Here is a 19,789-nt window from a genome sequence, read left to right as displayed (position 1 = left end):
ACCAGCGTCCTATTTTTCACAAATTACAGAATAATAGCTTTAAGAGGAAAAGAGTAAAGATTCACAAGGTAAATGTGGCAAGTTGCTAATTTGGGGGAAGTGGAAAATAAACAGGAAAATAAACAATTGGCTTCTTCTTTGAACTTTCCTATACTTTTTCAATCTCCAAAACCTAAAAATAAAGTTAACTTTATTTGTTGAAAAATAAACTCTCTTCTTATTGAGGCACAATACTTGGTGTTTTAGAAGTGTAGTATAGATAATACTAGAAAGTATTTTCCCTGTGAAGAGGTGCTCAATAACAGACTTCTCTGAAGAACAAGTGTTCTCAACTCTGGCTACACATCACGATCATGTCGGGCATTTAAAAAAATGCCCGTGTCTGGGTCCGACCCCGATGGGCCCCAGTCACCGGTACTTTTTCAAAGTTCCACAAATGATTCTAAAGTGCAGCCAGAGTGACTTGACAGAGACGAAAGCTGCCGTTAGAGATAAAAGCTGAAGCGTGGAATTTATTAACTTGTTGACTGAGCCCTCATCCATTCCTTACCATTTGCACCTGATGTCTACTTAAAAAATCAATTAAAGTTTTGTTGGGAGCAAAAGAACTTCCTAAACTTAGTGGCTTGAAAAAAGTTTTTCATGATTCTGTGAGTTCTGATCACGGCCAGCTCCACTAGGGCTGAGTGTCTTGGATGGTGTCGCTCTCCAGACTCGGGGACCCCGCGGGGTCTCTGGTTCTCTGGTAGGCTGGCTGGGCCTGCTTCCCTGGTAGCCTCCAGGCGAGGGCAAGCCCCAGTCAACAAATGTCTGCTAAGTTTCTGTTTGTGTCACCTTTGCTACTGTCCCCTTGGCCAAAGCAAGTCACGCAGCTAAGGCCAGATTCAAGAGGTAGAGAAACATTTTCTACTTCTTAATGGAAAAGCTGCAAAGTCATCCTGACCAAGGGTCTGTGTGTAGCAATGGGACACATTCATGGCCCCATTTTTTGCAGTCTGCCACAACAAATCAAAATATATCCTTGTTTAGTGGAAACATCTGATAAAGCAAGATCTCTACTGAGAACGTTTTTAAAAATAGTATTTTTCTAGTTAATTTTGGAAATGTACCTTTAAATTCTATTACAAAAGAAATGAAATGGTAGTTAAGAAATTTTAAAAATAGGGCCGGGCGCAGTGGCTCATGCCTGTTATCCTAGCACTCTGGGAGGCTGAGGGCGGAGGATCGCTTGAGTTCAGGAGTTTGAGACCAGCCTGGACAAGAGCAAGACCCCTTCTCTACTAAAAACAGAAAAAATTAACTGGGTGGGTTGGTGCACGCCTGTAGTCCCAGCTACTCAGGAGGCTGAGGCAGTAGGATCTGAGGTTGCTGTGAGCTAGGCTGATGCCACTGCACTGTAGCCCAGGCAACAAACAGAATGAGACTCTGTCTCAAAAGAAAAAAAAAAAAAAAAGAAAGAAATTTTAAAAATAGCTACCTTGGCCGGGCGCGGTGGCTCACGCCTGTAATCCTAGCACTCTGGGAGGCCGAGGTGGGCGGATCGTTTGAGCTCAGGAGTTCGAGACCAGCCTGAGCAAGAGCGAGACCCCATCTCTACTAAAAATAGAAAGAAATTATATGGACAGCTAAAAATATATATAGAAAAAATTAGCCGGGCATAGTGGCGCATGCCTGTAGTCCCAGCTACTCGGGAGGCTGAGACAGGAGGATCCCTTGAGCCCAGGAGTTTGAGGTTGCTGTGAGCTAGGCTGACGCCACGGCACTCACTCTAGCCTGGGCAACAGAGAGAGACTCTGTCTCAAAAAAATAAAAAAAATAAAAAAAAAATAAATAAATAAAAATAGCTACCTACCTCCCAATGGTCAGGAAAGTAACATTTTGAAAATACAGACAACTACAAAGACTAAAATAAAAATCATCAATAAATTCAATACTCAGGGATAATACTTTTATATATTTCTTTCAGGCTACATTTTTACATAAAAGCATATTTTTACATGTCTTTACTGATTTTCATAACCAGCTCTCCTCACTTAATGGTATATCATGGCTTTCCCAGGTCATGAAGAATTTTTCACCGTAATTTTTAATAGCTCTATAGCAAGCCATCATTTGAATGCATTATAATTTATTTAGCAAAGCTGCAACTTATGGGCATTTAGGAAGTCTTACTGGTAATAAATTATTTTATTAATAAAATTGATAATTAATGATGACTGGATACTTTTACAGCACTGTGTACCAAGCACCATTCAGAGCGTTTTAAGTATCTCCTGCACTTCACAATAACTTCATGAGGTGTAGGTACTGTTTTTATCCTGATGTGCAGATAATGAAACTAAGGAACAGAGAAATTAGGTAGCCTCTCAGTGGTCTCACAGTTAGTAAGTGACAGGGCTTGCCCTTGAATCCTGGTAAGATTCCAATTTAGTTTCAGAATCAATCCTAACTACTTCCACTGCTTCTCAAAATAATGATTTACAAATAACTTCCTTAGGACAAATTTCAATAGATGGAAATGCTGAGTCAAAGGGTGTGCACATTTTTAAGGGTTTTGATACAGAGTTACAGAGTTACAAAAACTGCACCAATTTTATACTTCTGCTTGCAAGTTTGAAAGATTTCACTCTACCGTCTCTGCTGTGGGGCATTATCATTTTCTACATCTTTGCCAACTTGATAAGTACAAAAAGAGGGGCTATCTTAGGGTTTTCACTTTAGTGATTTTAGTTCCTAGCAAATGTTTTTTTATACTAATAGACATTTTCATAAGCCAAGGTACAAGGAGCTATGTGAAAATGGAAGACCAATTCAGGAATTCCCAGATGGGTGGCAGAACAGTTGGGTGTGCGGGTGGTGATGAAAGGTGAGGTGGGCAGTGTTGCAAGATAAGGCCTGGAACCCAGGGTTGCAAACTACACACCTACAGGGCCAGGCAATGTAGGTGAGTCAGAATGGTGGGGCCAGGGTGGCAAGGCCAGTCCTGGCTGCCTAAACCCCCAGTGAATTGTTGTTAAAGGACACTGAAAGTCCAGACTTTCACGGGAAATCACTTCTTCAGTGTTGACTTAATTCCACCCCACTGCAGGAGTCAAACCGAACAGGCCTACCAATCAGCTGCTGTTTGTATCTGGGGGTACCTTAGTCCATTTTCTGCTGCTATAATAGAATACCTCAGACTGGGTAATTTACAAAGTAAAGACATTTATTTGGCTCATGGTTCTGGAGGCCAAGTCCAAAAGCGTGGTGCCGGCATCTGTTGAGGGCCTTCGTGCCGTGTTATCCCGTGGAGGAAGGCAGAAAGGCAAGAGGGCAAGAGAGCACAAGAGAAGAGAAGGAACTTGCTTTTATAATAAATCCACTCTCTTGATAACGAACTCATTCCCACAGTAATGAACCTACTCTCAAAATAACTACATTAATTTATTCATGAGGACAGAGCCCTCGTGACTCAATCACTTCTTAAAGGTCCCACCTTTCAACACTGTTGGATTGGGGATTAAGTTTCCAATATATGAACTTTGGGGGACATATTCAAGCCATAGTGGGGAGCAAGATTGTAAAAACTCTTGTGTATTATGGTCAGCGTTTTGGTATTTTTCTGGCCAGAATGTGATTACAGCATGGAAGTGGTAGATCCAGCCAGGGTTACAGTTCTGATGAGCTGGCTGGGGCAGTCTGCTTGATTAGTGACAGTCTGAAGCAAAAGAAAGAAATGATGGTTCAGAGTCAAGCTTCTGAGGGAGGAGATTGAGAAATGGGGTGTGTAGTGAGAATTCTATAATAGTAAGGGGTGGCATGGGGCGGCATGGGGTGCCCGCAGGAGAGGTCTAGGATGATGGCAAGTCTCAGTTTGCTTGCTTGTTTGAGGGTGAGTGATTGGGGGGCAGCATCTGAAGCTGGCTTGACAAACCAGACACAGGGTCAACCCTTCAAAGTAATTTGCACCCCCAAAATAGGAAAGCAACAGGATCAATGCTGATTAGAGAAAGAACCGTCTTGGTAGTATTGCCATTGAAGCGGGCAGACTTCAGGCAAAGAGACCCGTTTGCAAGGAGTTAAAATAACCTTGGTGAGAGAAGTCGAACACCTGAGCAACAGCTGTGACGACAAAGGAAAGCAAAGGGCATGTGTTTGAGCAACGCTGTTGCCAACCAGATAAGACTTGAAGAACTGCTGATAGATTGGGAGTTCAGTGGGGGCCCCTGCACTGCACACAATTTCAACAGTCAGAGCTGGAAGGGATTAACTAGTGGATTCACGTTAATCACGAGGGTGAAGGATTTTGAAAAATGTCATAGTTTAGTGAAGGAAAGAAGGAAACATTATCAGGCTATAAGTCTTGGAGTAGGGAAGCTTAAGGCCTTCACCACGTCAGGAAAATTTGCCATAATTAAAGGAGAGTTTGACAAGAGCTACAGATGATAAACAGCAGAGACATGGAGGCAGAGAGCCAATGAAATGAACCAAGGTCAGCATTGAGGTCAGGATCATAACAAAATCTGAACTGCTCTGAGCCAAGGATTGCCCACGTTTCTAAACATTCCACTGGTCTTTCGTATTCTGCACCAGAAGACTGTCCAAGAAAGACTCTGGAGTGAAAGTGTTTGGGCTACAACTAAAAATATTGATAAATGTAAATCCTCTGGATACACTAGTCTGAAATCTCTAAGAATATCCCATGCGAGGCTTTATCCCCATACTGTGTAGGAGGCATTCAAGAACCCATTTAAAGAAGTGAGTAAATTATCTTGAAACAAAATCAACAAGTTATTTTGCATGTCCATACTCCTGGGCAATTCACTTAAATTTTCTAGGCTCTAGCTTACACAGCTTGGTGCAGGGAGGGTAAGCATATTAGGAAATTTCTAAAATCCCTTCGATTCTGAAATTCTGGGTTTTTCTTCATTCCATCTTTTCCTTTTACAACTAAGGAGTCATTAATTTGTTGGCAGTTATCAGAGATGAATGTAAAGGATGCTACGCCATCGTCTCAGGGACTGCAAAACTCTAGAAAACATCCACATGAAACAAAATAGGATCTCTTTTAGTAAATTTCATGTGTTAAAAATCTTAAGTGATTAATGATCACTAGTAGTAGGCAAAAACAAATATATATCTTTTTATTTCTAAAAAGGACCCAAATTAATAATAAGAAAAAGAGGCTACAAGTTGCTTAACACTGCATTTCCCTGCTATTGAGTAATTTTCAACTTTTTGCTGTTAAAAATAATCAACAATGAATATTTTGTATACTTTTTCTTTTGTACTATTAGAACATTAACAAGCACAATTACTAAATCAATGAAACAAATAAGACTCAGATATATAATATTAAAGTTTTATAAATCAAGAAAAACTAGTCATTTCTTCCACTCATATTTCACATGCAACAGTATACTATTAACAGTATACTATTTCATGGTCTGTTTTTTTTTTTTTTTTTTTACTGTAGATCTGTAATTCTCAACCAGGGATGATTTTGTACCTCAGGGGACGTCTGGCAATATCTGGAGAGATTTGGGGCTATCACAACTGAGTTTTGGGGGGCTGCTACTGGCATGTAGTGGGTAGAGGCTGGGGATGCCCCTAAACATCCTACACGACACAGGAAAGTCCCTCACCACCAGGAATTACCCAGCCAAATGTCAATCGTGCCAAGGTTGGGAAGCCTGCTTTTGATTGTAGTCTCTTCCACAGATACATTGTCCCCATGATTTTAATAGAGGGATATTTTTAACCATCTATTGAGCAATCATGTATGCCAGGTGTTGCAAAGAACAAAACATACATTGTCTTATTTAACACTAACAAAACTCTGTGAGGTTTTAATGATAGTACATTTCGTCTTAGAGATTAAGTAGTTGTTCAAAGTCACACAACTAGAAATAGCAACCACAGGGATTTGAAATTCCATCTATCTGACTTAAAAGCCTGTGCTGTTAGTCATTATGTATAATACATATCATAATAAATATCTTCATATAAATATTCAGGCATTTTAAAAATTATTCCCTTAGATGATTTTGAAGGTATCGCTTTAAAGGACCAAAGGGGATGGCAGGTGTGGTGGCTTCTCCCTCATGTCTCCAAGCTGGCTTTCCGCCGTCACACCAATTTACAGCACCACTGGGATACTGTAAGAAATTCCTTTCAATATATTCTCATCAGCATTGACTACTGGACATTTAAAAACAAAATTCATTGTTTATTTAATAAGTAAAACAAGAATATGAACCTAACTGTGTAAGAACAAGGAGAAAGTCAAGTCAATATAAATAAAGCTTGCATTGCAAAGAATCATATTCATTTATTTAACAAACACAGTTATTCGACTAATAAAGGATGAGCCCCAAGAAAAACATTCCTGGTTACTCTGTAAACTTTGTCTCAAATGTTTTGTATATATGAGCCTATGAAGAACAAATGAGAGAATTGGATTTTATAGTTTAAAATGTTTTCTCTGATAATATTGGCATCTTCCTTTTGCCCCATCCAAGATACAATGAAAAATAGGTCCTTCCTGGGATACTTGTAAATTGAGGGTAAACTCATACCCATATACCCCAGAACTACACTCCTAAAATCCTAACAGTAATAATAGCAATCATAACAGCAACAATAATAATATGAGGATCGAGTCCAGTATTTTTCAAATAGTAGTTGTATCCCATTAGAGGATACAGAAATCACTTTAGTAGTTTTTTTTTTTTTTTTTTTTTTTTTTGAGACAGAGTCTCACTCTGTTGCCCAGGCTAGAGTGAGTGCCGTGGCGTCAGCCTAGCTCACAGCAACCTCAAACTCCTGAGCTCAAGCGATCCTCCTGTCTCAGCCTCCCGAGTAGCTGGGACTACAGGCATGCGCCACCATGCCCGGCTAATTTTTTCTATATATATTTTTAGCTGTCCATATAATTTCTTTCTATTTTTAGTAGAGGTGGGGTCTCGCTCTTGCTCAGGCTGGTCTCGAACTCCTGAGCTCAAACGATCCGCCCACCTCGGCCTCCCAGAGTGCTAGGATTACAGGCGTGAGCCACCGCGCCCGGCCACTTTAGTAGTTTTTGACCAGAATTTTTAAGATGAAACTAGACTAAAAAAACATAAAATAAGCAAGGCCCTGGTGTGGTGGCTCACGCCTGTAATCCCAGTGCTTTGGGAGGCTGAGGTGGGAGGATGGCTTGAGTCCAGGAGTTTAAGACCAGCCTGGGCAACATAACAAGACCCCATCTCTACAAAAGAAATTTAAAAATTAGCCGGGTGTGGTGTGCACCTGTAGTCCCAAGTACTCAGGAGGCTGAGGCAGGATTATCACTGGAGCCCAGGGGTTCGAGGTTGCAGTGAGCTATGAATGCACCACTACACTCCAGCCTGGGCAACAGAGCAAGACTCTGTCTCATTTATTCATTCAGTAATAAATAAATCATTACATTGCATGTAATAAGCCTCAGTATTGTTTTGTGAAACCTTTGATTTATATACATATGTATAAGATGGACAATGTGAAATGTTTTTTTCTGTGGGTTGCAATCTAAAAGGCTGAAAACCAGTGATCTAATTTACCTACTTCATTTGAGAGGTGAGGCTCAGAGACAGTAAATGATGCCCAGGGATACCCAGCTGGTTAATGGCAAAGCTAGAATGAGAGGAGAAGTTCCCTTAATGCCAGTGTCGGGTCCATCAGAGAATTTGTCCTGAGGTCAGTCACTGGAAGAAAACCAGGAAACAGAGTCAGGCTTAGTAGAGGCTTTTAGGGAATAGAAGGAGCGAACTGTTTGTTGGCACAAGGGATGGGATTGGGAGCTTTGGGGTCTCCATTATTTTTTAACCCAAGCCAAATTAAATTACTGAACAGTGGACACACTGCGCATTTGGGGTATTCAATCTTAAACTTGCCATTATCTCCTCTAAATAATAACCAAGTGATGCCCACAACATATTCAAATTGAGCAGTCACCAGAAGTCTTGTTGAGTGTTTTAGCTCCTGTGTACGCCAGTTGAGCTAGGCAGGGTAGACTGGAGAGTGAATGATTGATGGCTACCTGGGATGGTGCTCGCTGAGAAGGTGGAAGAAATACTTTTTGATGCTGGGAAGTAGAACATTGTTATGCCTTAAGTTTCTATGGCCTGTTGGGTAATCAGGGCAGCAACTGGGCACACATAAGGTAAACAATCTTCACCATCTGCACTAAAGGCTGCGTTGGTGGGGCAGCCCTTGTATTGGGAAGGGGTGCTTATTCCTTCCTTTAACATTGACAATCTCCCGGCATCCAAGTGCTGTGAAGTCAAAGGCACCAACCATGAGGACTGTCTCTCTGATCAGCGTGGCTTTTCCCTGTAACAGGTGGGCTGATGTCTTCCAGGAGGTGACTTGAGAGGTCTATTAAAATGCATATAAGCCCAGCAGTGGGGACGAGGTAGTTAAATTACCCCAAGGATGTAAAGGTACCAGACTCATTCATAAGAGCAGATTTTAAGTGAAAACAGGAGAGTTAGTAAGATACTAACTTAGAAACTTGATGAAGGCTAAGGGATGGATTCTAAGGAGAAGAGGAAAAAGGGAAGGCGCTGTTGTTGCCCAGGACAGGCTGTGTCCTCTTCACAGTGTTGCTTATAGCTCAGAGCTTCACATACTTGATCACACACAGGAATCCTCTGGGGATCTTATGAAGATGCTAATTCTGGTGCAAGAGACCTGGGGTGGGGCCAAAGACTCTGCATTTCCAACGAACCCCCAGGCAATGCTGCCGTAACAAGTCTAAGAAGTTTACTTGAGTAGCAAGGGTCTGTGCCACTCCTGCCAGATAGTTCTGTGCCTCAGGACTCTGCAAAAAAAAAAGACAAAGTAAATTCAATGTGATCTGTGTTTGCCCTTCTCCCCCCTTCTGCTTTTAAAAATGTAATATTTTAATGCAGGAACATAAATAATAGTTAGACATAGACATGCTTGAGACCTACCATCAAACAGAAAGCACAGAAGTTGAGGTTCAGAATTTCATTAGCAGGAGGTTAGTCGGTGTTACACGTTTATTTTAAAGACAGCAGGTCAGCCGGGCACGGTGGCTCACGCCTGTAATCCTAGCACTCTGGGAGGCCGAGGCGGGAGGATCGTTTGAGCTCAGGAGTTCGAGACCAGCCTGAGCAAGAGCGAGACCCCCGTCTCTACTAAAAATAGAAAGAAATTATATGGGCAACTAAAACTATATATAGAAAAAATTAGCCGGGCATGGTGGCGCATGCCTGTAGTCCCAGCTACTCAGGAAGCTGAGGCAGGAGGATTGTTTGAGCCCAGGAGTTTGAGGTTGCTGTGAGCTAGGCTGACGCCACGGCACTCTAGCCTGGGCAACAGAGTGAGACTCTGTCTCAAAAAAAGAAAAAAAAAAAAAAGACAGCAGATTATTAATTATGAATGTCACAGTCTTATCTCTGGAATAATGGAATGTGTTTCTGAGTGAGAGTCAGTTTGGGATAGTCAATTTTAATGAGAATGAAAGAGGAAGAAAATGTCCTTTCAAAAATATAGTCATTTAAAGGTAAAGGGACTTTTTATCATGAAAAGGTTCTATGCACTTTTCTGATGTAGTTACTTATTCTAAATAGATTCATAAAAATCAAACACATCAGCTAAACTTGTTGACAAATAAATAAACCAAATTCTCTCTTTGCTTTCCAGACTCCATTCCCCACCCCTTAACTTAACCAAGGCAAGTTTTACTCTAAATTTTTTAAAAATGTGTGTTAAGAACAAAACAAGGAAGCTTCTTTTTGGATAGGCAAGCACTAAAATAATTTTAAAATATTAAAATGCAAATAAAACAAGAGAAAGTAATATTGCTCAATAAACAGTGATTTTCTTGAATATTTTTCTTGAATAACTTCAAGTCTAAGTAGAAAGAAAAACCAAAAAAGACCTTTGCCTTATAGAGAGCCTTTAGAGTTTAAGACTCATGCTATTTATAGGGAAGGCTGTGGCACAATTTAATTTTAGGTGGGAGAACTGGGTACAATTTAGATCATCAAATAATCGTGTGTCATCTGAGCAAAAGAACAGCTTTTTTTCCTTCTGAAAATGCACCTTTTTATTAACGTTTTAAAATGCCTAATTCAACTAAATTTCTTTAAAAGTATTGGTCTTGTCCAGTTGTTTTCTTATTAAAAATATCCATCGTCTTGAGTAATTTTTTTCACATTAGTTATGTGTCTTAGCTTTCTACTTGCTACCGTAACAAACTACTGCAAACTGAGCCCCATAAACAACATACTGTCTTACAATTCTGTAGGACAGAAGTCTGACCAGGCCAAAGTCAAGGCAGTGGCTGGGTCGTTTTCCTTTCAGTAGGCTCTGGGGACAATCTCTCTCCTTGCCTTTTCTGGCTTCTCGAGGCTACCCACGTTCCTGGCAGAGTGGCACCTTCTCACATCACTCTGACCACCTCTTCTGCCTCCCTCTGCCGCTGCTAAGGACCCCTCGTGACTACACCGGACCCACCCTGATAATATAGGATAATCTCCCTATTTTAAAGCCAACCGATCAGCAACCTTCATTCCCCTTTGCCACGTAAGAGAACATACTCTCAGGTTCCAGGGATTAGACGTGGACATCTTTGCATGTGTGTGTTTGGGGGGCCAGGGACCAGGGGGCATTATTCTGCCTGCCACAATATGTCTTGCCAATATTTAAAAGCAATCTTCTAAGAGAGGACTGTTGCAATTTGGGTGCTGAAAGCATTTGTGTAGTGTCATTACACCAAAATTATGTTCAGGTTGCATCCCTCACTGGTGGAAAATGCTGCAGCCCTTGGGAAGCAAAGCATTTCTTTTTCAGTTGCATTTACATTGATTCCCATATACTCCTTTTCCGGTAATGATTTTTATGTTACAATCTTGGAGGATAACTAACCTATATGATTAAACGGACCCTTCAATTTCTGTGACCTACCCAAAATTTATTGAGATGGAGAGGCTTACTTAGATAGCTTAGCACAATGTTTCTCAAATGGGGCGATTTTGTTCACCCACAGGACATTTGGTTGTCACAATTGGGGGAAGGGCACTATTGGCATCTAGGAGGCAGAGGCCAGGGATGCTGGTACACGTCCTGCAAAACACAGGACAGCCCCCACAATAAGGAATTATCCAGCCCAAAGTGTCTATAGTGATGAGGTGCAGGAATCCTGTCTTAGTGAGATGCCAACCGAAAGCACACCCCCCCAAACCTTTTTTTTTTTTTGAGGCTAATTCTTTACATTTCAAAGAATTAAGTATTACACTAACATCTAATTAGTGATAAGATATTAGTATGTGGATTAGAATTGTATTAGTATACTTATTTGTATATTGATTGAATTAGATATTAGACTAATTAGCTAATGAACCAGCAACTACAATTCTGATCAAAAGGTCAGCTGGAGGAAACAGAAGGCGGGTGGATCAGGCTGCACCAATCCATGTGAAATGTGAGAGGCAATGTGCTGAAAGAAAAGAAGCAGGACTTGGAGGCTTAATTGGCGAAATTGATACCATTCCCTCGTGGTTCTCATCTCTGCCTTCTTTATCAACATTGCAGGTGTCCCTGGCTCTATGCCAAACGCATCCTGGACCGGGAACCTCAGAGCTATAAAGTGGATTGACATGGAAGACAAACACGGAGGCTGCCACGGTGAGGCTCTTGTTTCATGCTGTTAGGCCACTGCTTGTTGGTGTTGGCGTGAAGGTAGCTCTGGAATCCGGGGGTTCTCATGGAGAGAGAACTGCCACTATATTTAGACCAATCTTCTAGTTACTAGAGAAGCCAGAGGCTTCAAGATACAGTCCTTCAAAAATACAATTAAACATCTCACCAATATTCTCCAGCTTATAATTACCTAGGGAGACATAGTGGTGGGTTCCGATTATAATGGCACTTTCTCCTTAGTAGTTTCCACTTTCTTGTTCTTCATTCTTCTTGCTGTTAAGGGAAAATGATCTGCAACGGAAGTGATGTCATGTCCTCATCACAGAGCAAGCAGGACCCCATCCCTCAGGTCAGCCTCTGCTCCCTCCCCAGCCAGGCTGCCGGGGGCTTGGAGAGCTGTCGGTGTTTGCTGCAGCTCTGGCATGATGTCAGGCGACACTAACATGAAGGGTTTTCCTCCTGATGGACAAGGACTAGAAACCCTACGCTGTTTTCATTTCCGCAGAACCTTAGGAAGAAGGATTTTATCGGTCCTGGCACACGTTGCTTTCAGAATATTGCCTGGCACATGGTGGGCATGTGTATTAGTTTGCTAGGGCTGCCATAACAAAGGAGCACAGACTGGTGGCTAAAACAATAGAATTTTATTTTCTCAAAGTTCTGAAGGCTAGAAATCCAAGGTCAAGGTGTCAACTGCATCGGTTCCTCCCGAGGTCTCCGTCTTTGGCTTGTGGATGGCTGTCTTCTCCCTGTGTCTTCACAGGGTCTTCCCTCTGTGTGTATCTGTGTCCTAATCTCCTCTTATAAGGATCCAGTGATAGTTGATGAGGGCTGGCTCGTGGGATCTCATTTTAAAGTAATTACCTCTTTAAAGACTCTGTCTTCACTCTGAGTGAAGGTGTTAGGTGTTAGGATTCAATATATAAATTTAGAGGGGCAACGATTCAACTTATAACATGCAATAAATATTTATTCAGTGAATGAGTGAGTGAATGAATGAGAATACGGAGGTTTGGCCTTTTCTCCCTCTGGTCACCAGTCTTTGCCTTCACTCTCCCACTTAATCTACAGCTTCGCTCATCAGTGCACCTTACCTACGCCTAACATTTCAGGTGAAAACCTCCACGTTGCTACATCTCTACAACTGTCGGTCACATCCAACCTCTTTCCCACGTGACTCTTGATAGTCTGTCGCCTTCTGCTGTGGATAGTGATATACTCAAGTCACTGCACAGAAATTTCAGCCTACCCGTAAGCATCTTCATATCTTTACCTTAATCGGCTCATATTTTCCCCAGACGACAGTGCGTGCCACCTGCTTACATTCTCACCACAGCCTGTCCTCCCAGTGGAAGGAGGAAGATGGAGAGGAGATCATTTTACTCTTCAAGCTCCTTAGTCTCTAGAAAACTCACCACCACATAGTCAGGTTCCCAGTATCTGGGATATGTCATCTTCTCTACATCCTTCCATCAGCCACTCTCCCACCTCCAGGACCACCATAGCCACCCTCTGGTCTGCTTCACCACCACCTCTCCAGCAATAACCCTTGAGGACTTCAACATCCACACTGGTGACCCACGTGGTGTCATTACCTTGCAGCGCTAGCTGTCCCCCTGCAGAAGCTCCCATCTCACAAGAAGGGACTGCCCTCCAGTCTTCCTGCCATTACCTGTAGTCAGGCCCTATCCCAGCAGAGAAGGTGTAGGCTAGTTGGGTTTGCATTTTTTGTAGGAACCTTATTGATCATATGATAGACAGGGGCCGAGAGAACTGGCCCTAGCCTGGAAGCTACCTGAGGGCATAAAGTTTGGGGTAGCCCAAGCCCCTTGCAGGCAAATGTCTCATTTTTCTTCTTTTAGTACCTGTTATGCCAGTGAACATCTGAAAGCATTATATGGTCCAGAGCACAAAAACTGTCTAGTGCCCCAAACCACTATATAGGGGAAAGAAAAAGGCATAAGCAAGGAGGTAGAATAGTGCATGCCAAGGCAGTGAGTCAGCAATACGGTCTGGTCCTTTCCCCCTCGTCTGTGGGTACGTAGGACTTGTTCCAAAGCCACGTCCATACCCCCTTTATCAGCCTGCTTAGCACTTAGAGTGGTCTTACGCTTGCAGCACACATCTCTGATTACAATCCCTTTGTTACCTCTACTAGTGTTCTTCAACTTACAGCCTATTTATTTTACTATCTTCCTCCCCAGAACAGAGCAGAAGCTCCAAGAGGGCTAAGATTTGTGTCCAGTTTATTCATTATCATATCCCCACACCTAAAACATGTTGTTGTTTAACATATGATTATTTGAATTGGGATTTCCAGAGGGTCAACATTTCCAGCTTCTTCCTTCTACTAGTTTCCTCCCAAGGACTCCCTGTCTGGCCTGTGTGCAGTGATCAGCCTTTCCATGCTGTCCTCATCAGCTCATTTTGGGTTCCCTTACCACTCTGACCCTACAAGGCTGATTTCCTGAGCTTAGTCATGACCACTATCTACTTTTTGCCATTTGTGCTCCCCTAGGCAGAAGGTTGTTGGAGAAGGTTACAGAACTCTCTTAAGACTCATCCACCACCGGGTCCTGCCATCTCCCATCAGCTGCATCCTGGCTGCCTCTTTATCCTTAATTTACCTCACTGTTTTCCTGGTGCCCTTCCTAGGATGCACCTTTTCAGCTTTCCTGCTCACCTTTAAGCTCTCAAGCTTATGCTAAAACAGCTTTTCCACTCCCAAAAGGTAGATCATTTCAACTTTAGAAAGAACTTTCAAGACATTTGATCAAAATTCCATTATCTAGTCCGTTTTCATGTCATATTAGAGTAGTGTGGACATATTCTTTCATCGTTCTCTCCTGTTTCAGGAGGAAAAGTCACCCATCCTCCCAACCAAAGCCACCGTCTGTGGCCTCAGCTACACGTGGGCTTCCCTAAATATGCCCCTACTTTCTCATCCTCAGCACCTCCCTCTCTGCTTCCTCTTTTCCCTCTCTCTGCAAGTACGTACTTGTTGCCTCTGTTGTGAAGACCACCAAGCTGTCTCTGAACCTCTGCTTGCTTCAGGCCGAAACCTTCTGTCCTTGTTCACTTCCGCTTTCCTAAGCATGTAGATGATGCCTGTTTTCAGTTCTCACCACCTGGTCATTCTTTAACTTCTTACAACTCTGGTTCTTTCCCCAGTGATTTCCACCCTCTATTGTGCTTCTTCCCAGCCCGTTGAATGAATCACCAGGTCCCATCTGTCCTTCTGTGTACTCTTGTCTCTAATATCCTTCCTTTCCCACTCATGATGCCCACTAACTTTGAACAAGCTCTCTAGCTTGTGTTCAGTTATTACTGCAGTCTCTTCGGTTTCTAGTGTACCCTGCAACACATTCCAAAATTAATCTTGCTAAAATCAATTTCATTGTTTGATTCTTCTGTTGAAAAATCATCAAGGACTCCACACTTATGAAATAAAAGGCCCAACACTTTAGTCTAGGTCAATCAACTGGTGGTTATTCTACTGCGTGCCAGAGTTCTATTGATGCCTCTCGATTCTACCTATCCACTAACCACTCATCCTTCTCCATCCTCGGCTACAAACTGAACACCTGGTATTTACCAGGCATTGCTCCATGGGCAGTGGATGCAGAAGTGAACATAATGGTCTGAAATCTCAGCTGTTCTGGAGGTTATGGTCTAGTCTGGGCAACAAGACAATAAACAATTGTCTGAAAAGACAGACAAGAAACAAAATATAATTTTCCCTCTTGGCACTGATATATACCAGTTGGTAATAAATGCTAAAAGAAAAATGAATCAGGAAAGTGGGAAAGGTGGTCAGGGAAAGCCTCATCGAGAAGGTGGCCTTGTCGCAGAGATCTGAGTTGTGCACGCTTGGGATGTCTGGGGATGTCCCAGGGAGGAAGAGCAGGTCCTCGGGGAGAGCATGCCTGGTGTTTTGGAGTTAGTGAGGAGGCCAGTGTGGCCAAGGGTTAGAGTGGCGGGAGGTGAGTCCAGAAGGCCAGAGGCGCCAGCCTCTGAGGAGTCTTCAGTGCCATTGTTAAGGTGTTGAGCAGAGGAGATGTGTTCTGCTTACATTTTAAAACAACCTCTCTGGCTGTTGCACTGGGGACATACCACCAGGGCAACAGTGTGGGGAGGAGAGACCAGTTATTATTGCAGTTCAGGCAGGAAGATGGAGGTGGCTTGGACCGAGGTGGTAGTAGTGAGGGTGGATGAGAAGTGGTCAAATCCTATTAATAGTTGAAGGTTGAATGGACAGAATTGCTGCTAGATTGGATGTGGGGTGTGAGAGAAAGGGGAGAAGTGCCTGGGGCACTAAGGAATAGAATTACCATGGACTGTGACGGGGAACACCTTGACCGGAGCTTTGTAGGGAGAGGATTAGGACATGTTCAGTGCTGACATGTTCTATCAGTGAGGTTTACTACACATCTCAGCAGAGATATAGAGTAGGCACTTGGATAGACCAGACCAGAGCTCAGGGAAGAGGCTTAACCAGTGCAATCCAGAAAGACCACTCCCGTCTGTAGCCTTGCAGAACTTCTCATCCATGACTCTCGTTTGATAATGCAGTAGTTCCCCTTACCCACAGGGGATACGTTACAAGACCCCCAGTTGAAGCCTGAAACCAAAGATAGTACTGAACCCTAAATATACTGTTTCTTCCAATATATACCTATGATAAAGTTTAATTTATAAATTAGGCACAGTAAGACATTAACAATAACTAATAATAAAATAGAACAATTATAACAATATACTGTAATAAAAGTCATGTGAATGTGGCTCCCCGTCCCCCGCAAGTATCTTAGTTGTTTGGGACCACAGTTAACCATAGGTAACTAAAACCTCAGAAAGCAAAACCTGAGATAAGGGGAGACCACTGTATATGAACTGCCTTATGTCACCTGTCATAGTATTGCATTATTTAACTCATTTTTTTTCAAGTATATATTTGTACCTCTTGTCCTCTTAGATACAGTTTCAGTTCTTTGTGGGCTGGGACTACACAATCATAGTTCTTTAGAATCCCCTAACACTTGGCACGGTTTTTGCTACGTGATAGTTGGGGAGTAACTCTGCCATTCTGCAAGGTCACCACCCTTGACTTTTGAAAGCAAGTATGTTTTGACCGTGTTTCTTGTTCTCTCCTCTGCAGGCCACTATGTACATGGTATTTGTATATATGGAAATGGAGACTTAAGGTGGCTGGTGAACTCACCAAGCCTGTTTGCTAACAAGTTTGAGCTTAATACGTATCCCCTTACCGTGGAATGCCTAGAACTGAGGCTTCGAGAAAGAACCCTCAACCAGAGTGAAACTGCGATACAACCCAGCTGGTATTTTTGATCTGTGACAACTCATGACCGAAGGGACATTGCAGATGGGAAGAAGAGCTTTTCTTTGTGAGACTTTTGCCTTGGTTGTGTTAATGGTTTCAGGACCACGGTAATGGCTTCAGGACCTGGCGACACGATTATACTTAAAATATCCACTGGACACTGTGAAATACGCAAACAGGATGGCTAGGAGTGATCCTGGCACTTTGGCCAGCCTTGCTGTTCCCTCACGCCCACCTCTATATTAGCTTGTTGTTATGATCAATGTTAAATTTAAATGTCATTAGATCTTTGCACCAGAGACTCATTATATATAAATGTTGTAATAAAAAGGAGAATTGTAGATAATACTATTTAGCAAAATAAGAATTAGGTTTCTTTGAAGAAGGAATCTTTTATAACACATTAATAGTCACCACTCTGCTCAACTAAACATAAATATAGAAACAGCTTTGGGTAACTCACCAATTTCCTTTAAAACATAAGCTGTCAGAATTGAGAACAGATCTTGCTCCTGAGTTGCAACACTAGCATTTTCAGTTTTCCCACATCCAAACTTCTGTATATAGTATAAAGTCATTAACGAGAGACAGGATGTGCTTTAAGACAGAAGTCACTGCTGTTTCAGTAAAAGGACCTCAGGGGAATAGAACATTTCGCTATTATATGCCAGAATGTACTCTTCCCTCTTCCATGTTTTTCACTGAGAACACTGAAAAGTCCTTGTGAGAATGAAGATATGTCTACAAGAGAGATGCTATTGCATAGATCTAGTCTCAAGACTGGAACACCTCAGAATGAATCACTTTCCTCTTCTGTGACCGCCCCCTCCTCAATATTATCTTACTTGCAAAATAGAGACCAAATTCTACCCTGTGAGCCTTTTAACTACACCATAGTATTCTCTGAGTAGCCTGATGCTGATAGGAGTGCCTGGATTTTTTTTTTTTTTTTTTTTCTTTTTGAGACAGAGTCTCACTCTGTTGCCCAGGCTAGAGTGCCATGGTGTCAGCCTGGCTCACGGCAACCTCAAACTTCTGGGCTCAAGCAATCCTTCTGCCTCAGCCTCCCGAGTAGCTGGGACTACAGGCATGCACCACCATGCCCGGCTAATCGGCTAATTTGTTTTTCTATTTTTAATCACCCAGCTAATTTTTTTTTTCTATTTTAAGTAGAAATGGGGTCTCGCTCTTGCTCAGGCTGGTCTTGAACTCCTGACCTCAAGTGATCCTCCCACCTCGGCCTCTGAGTGCTAGGATTACAGACATGAGCCACCACACCTGGCCAAGTGCCTAGATTTTTAAGAGCTTTCAATTGTGGGTGAGCATCTCTGTTATTTATCCCTCATTTATTCACCCATTAATTCATTCAGCCTGAGATCAGTTAATATTTTTTGAGTGTCTACTATGTACCAGATGTGCTGAGACAAGAGAAAGAAAAATAAGATGGTACTTTTTTCATTCTAAAAATCTTGGGAATAATGTCAACATTGGACATGCTTCTCTAGAGAATCTTACAGAATGATTGTATTTTAACACATTGATATGTAGCGCTGTATATTGTAATATCAGGCCAAGGAGATCAGTAATTACAAATTGAGGATTAAATCAGAGATTATTCAACAGAGCAGGGAAGGAGGAGATAGAAGCTAAAGCCTGTTGTGTTCTAGACATTCTACTAGTTCTTTTATAAATTTTGTTTCATGAAAACCTAACAACAGTCATGTGAGCTTCTCAGGTTTACTCCCATCTTGCAGATGAAGTAACTGAGGCTAAGTATTAGGAAACAAATTCTGTCTGAGAATTGGGATTCTCTTACTGGACTTCTCAGTTCATTTCCTGAGGTGGAATATTGAGAGAAGGTGAAATAAAGCCATATTTAATATACCAGAGAAAGTAGGTTTTAAGATTGGTCTCAGTGTTAATATTGAGAAAAAGTCTTGTCACCTCAGAAAAATGTGAAGTCTACTTTAGTATTCCTCTCATCCGTCAAGTTCCTAAATATTTATTTATTCTAATGAAAAACAATTACTACAACTGATACATCTAATTAACACAATTTTATTTTTTTATAATTGTACCTGTTGAATGTTAATCATATTTAAAGGGAATGACTTTGAAGTAAAACCTTTTTTCTTGCTACTGAAAAAAAAATGGAATTGTATTTGGTGGTAAAGGGTTGAGGGGTCAATGGTGAAGTCTAAAAATTATCTCTTTTCCACTTATTATTTAAATGACAGCACCTGAGAAGAAGAAATGTTTTACACTGGATCTTTCTTATGTAGAATGAGAGACCTTTCTGGAATAGATGATGTTTACATGTCTGTTGCTGGTCATCTCTCCTATGTCTTAAATACTTTAATATTGGAAGAGCGTAGTGTTTGGGCTGGTAGATTTCTGATAGCCCATGGGAATGCCCTGAAAATACTGTATCTGTCTTTGTTTTTGATGATGTTCCATGTTTTGTTTTCAAGGAAATAAATTAATATATTGTTTTCCACCTTTGGGAATATTGTGTATTTTTATTTGGTGGTTGGTTAAAATCCACTAAAGAGTATGTTTAACGAGGCAATTCTAGTATTAAAAAATATATACATTCATACCTGTCTAAAAAAATTCATCCACTGGAAAAAATCATTAAACTTCCCCTTTGTTGGGGTATTAGGGAAAGTAATTGGGAATGATACAAAAAAGGGTGAAATGCAAGATGGGATTCATTTAAATTTGGCATAACTACTTTACAATTTGAGGAAGGAATAAGTTATTATTTACCTGCCTTAT

At 41.7% G+C, this 19,789-nt stretch overlaps 1 protein-coding gene across 2 annotated transcripts in view; it reads left to right on the top strand.

The window, feature by feature from the left end:
- The window catches only part of LOC138398674 (N-acetyllactosaminide beta-1,6-N-acetylglucosaminyl-transferase), a 78,132-nt gene extending 59,017 nt beyond the window's left edge, over positions 1-19,115 (top strand). For both annotated transcript variants that reach the window (XM_069493107.1, XM_069493108.1), the window contains exons 2-3: positions 11,563-11,655; positions 16,829-19,115. In XM_069493107.1, coding sequence (XP_069349208.1) covers positions 11,563-11,655; positions 16,829-17,019 — 284 coding nt within the window. In that variant the 3' untranslated portion in view covers positions 17,020-19,115. The remainder of the gene's footprint in view (positions 1-11,562; positions 11,656-16,828) is intronic.
- The last annotated feature ends 674 nt before the right edge of the window (positions 19,116-19,789 follow it).

This window comes from Eulemur rufifrons, chromosome 18 (genome assembly GCF_041146395.1).
Source record: "Eulemur rufifrons isolate Redbay chromosome 18, OSU_ERuf_1, whole genome shotgun sequence".
Classification (NCBI taxonomy): Eukaryota; Metazoa; Chordata; class Mammalia; order Primates; family Lemuridae; genus Eulemur; species Eulemur rufifrons.
The sequence above is the reverse complement of the archived record's forward strand: the minus strand, read 5'-3'. Positions and strand labels throughout refer to the sequence as shown.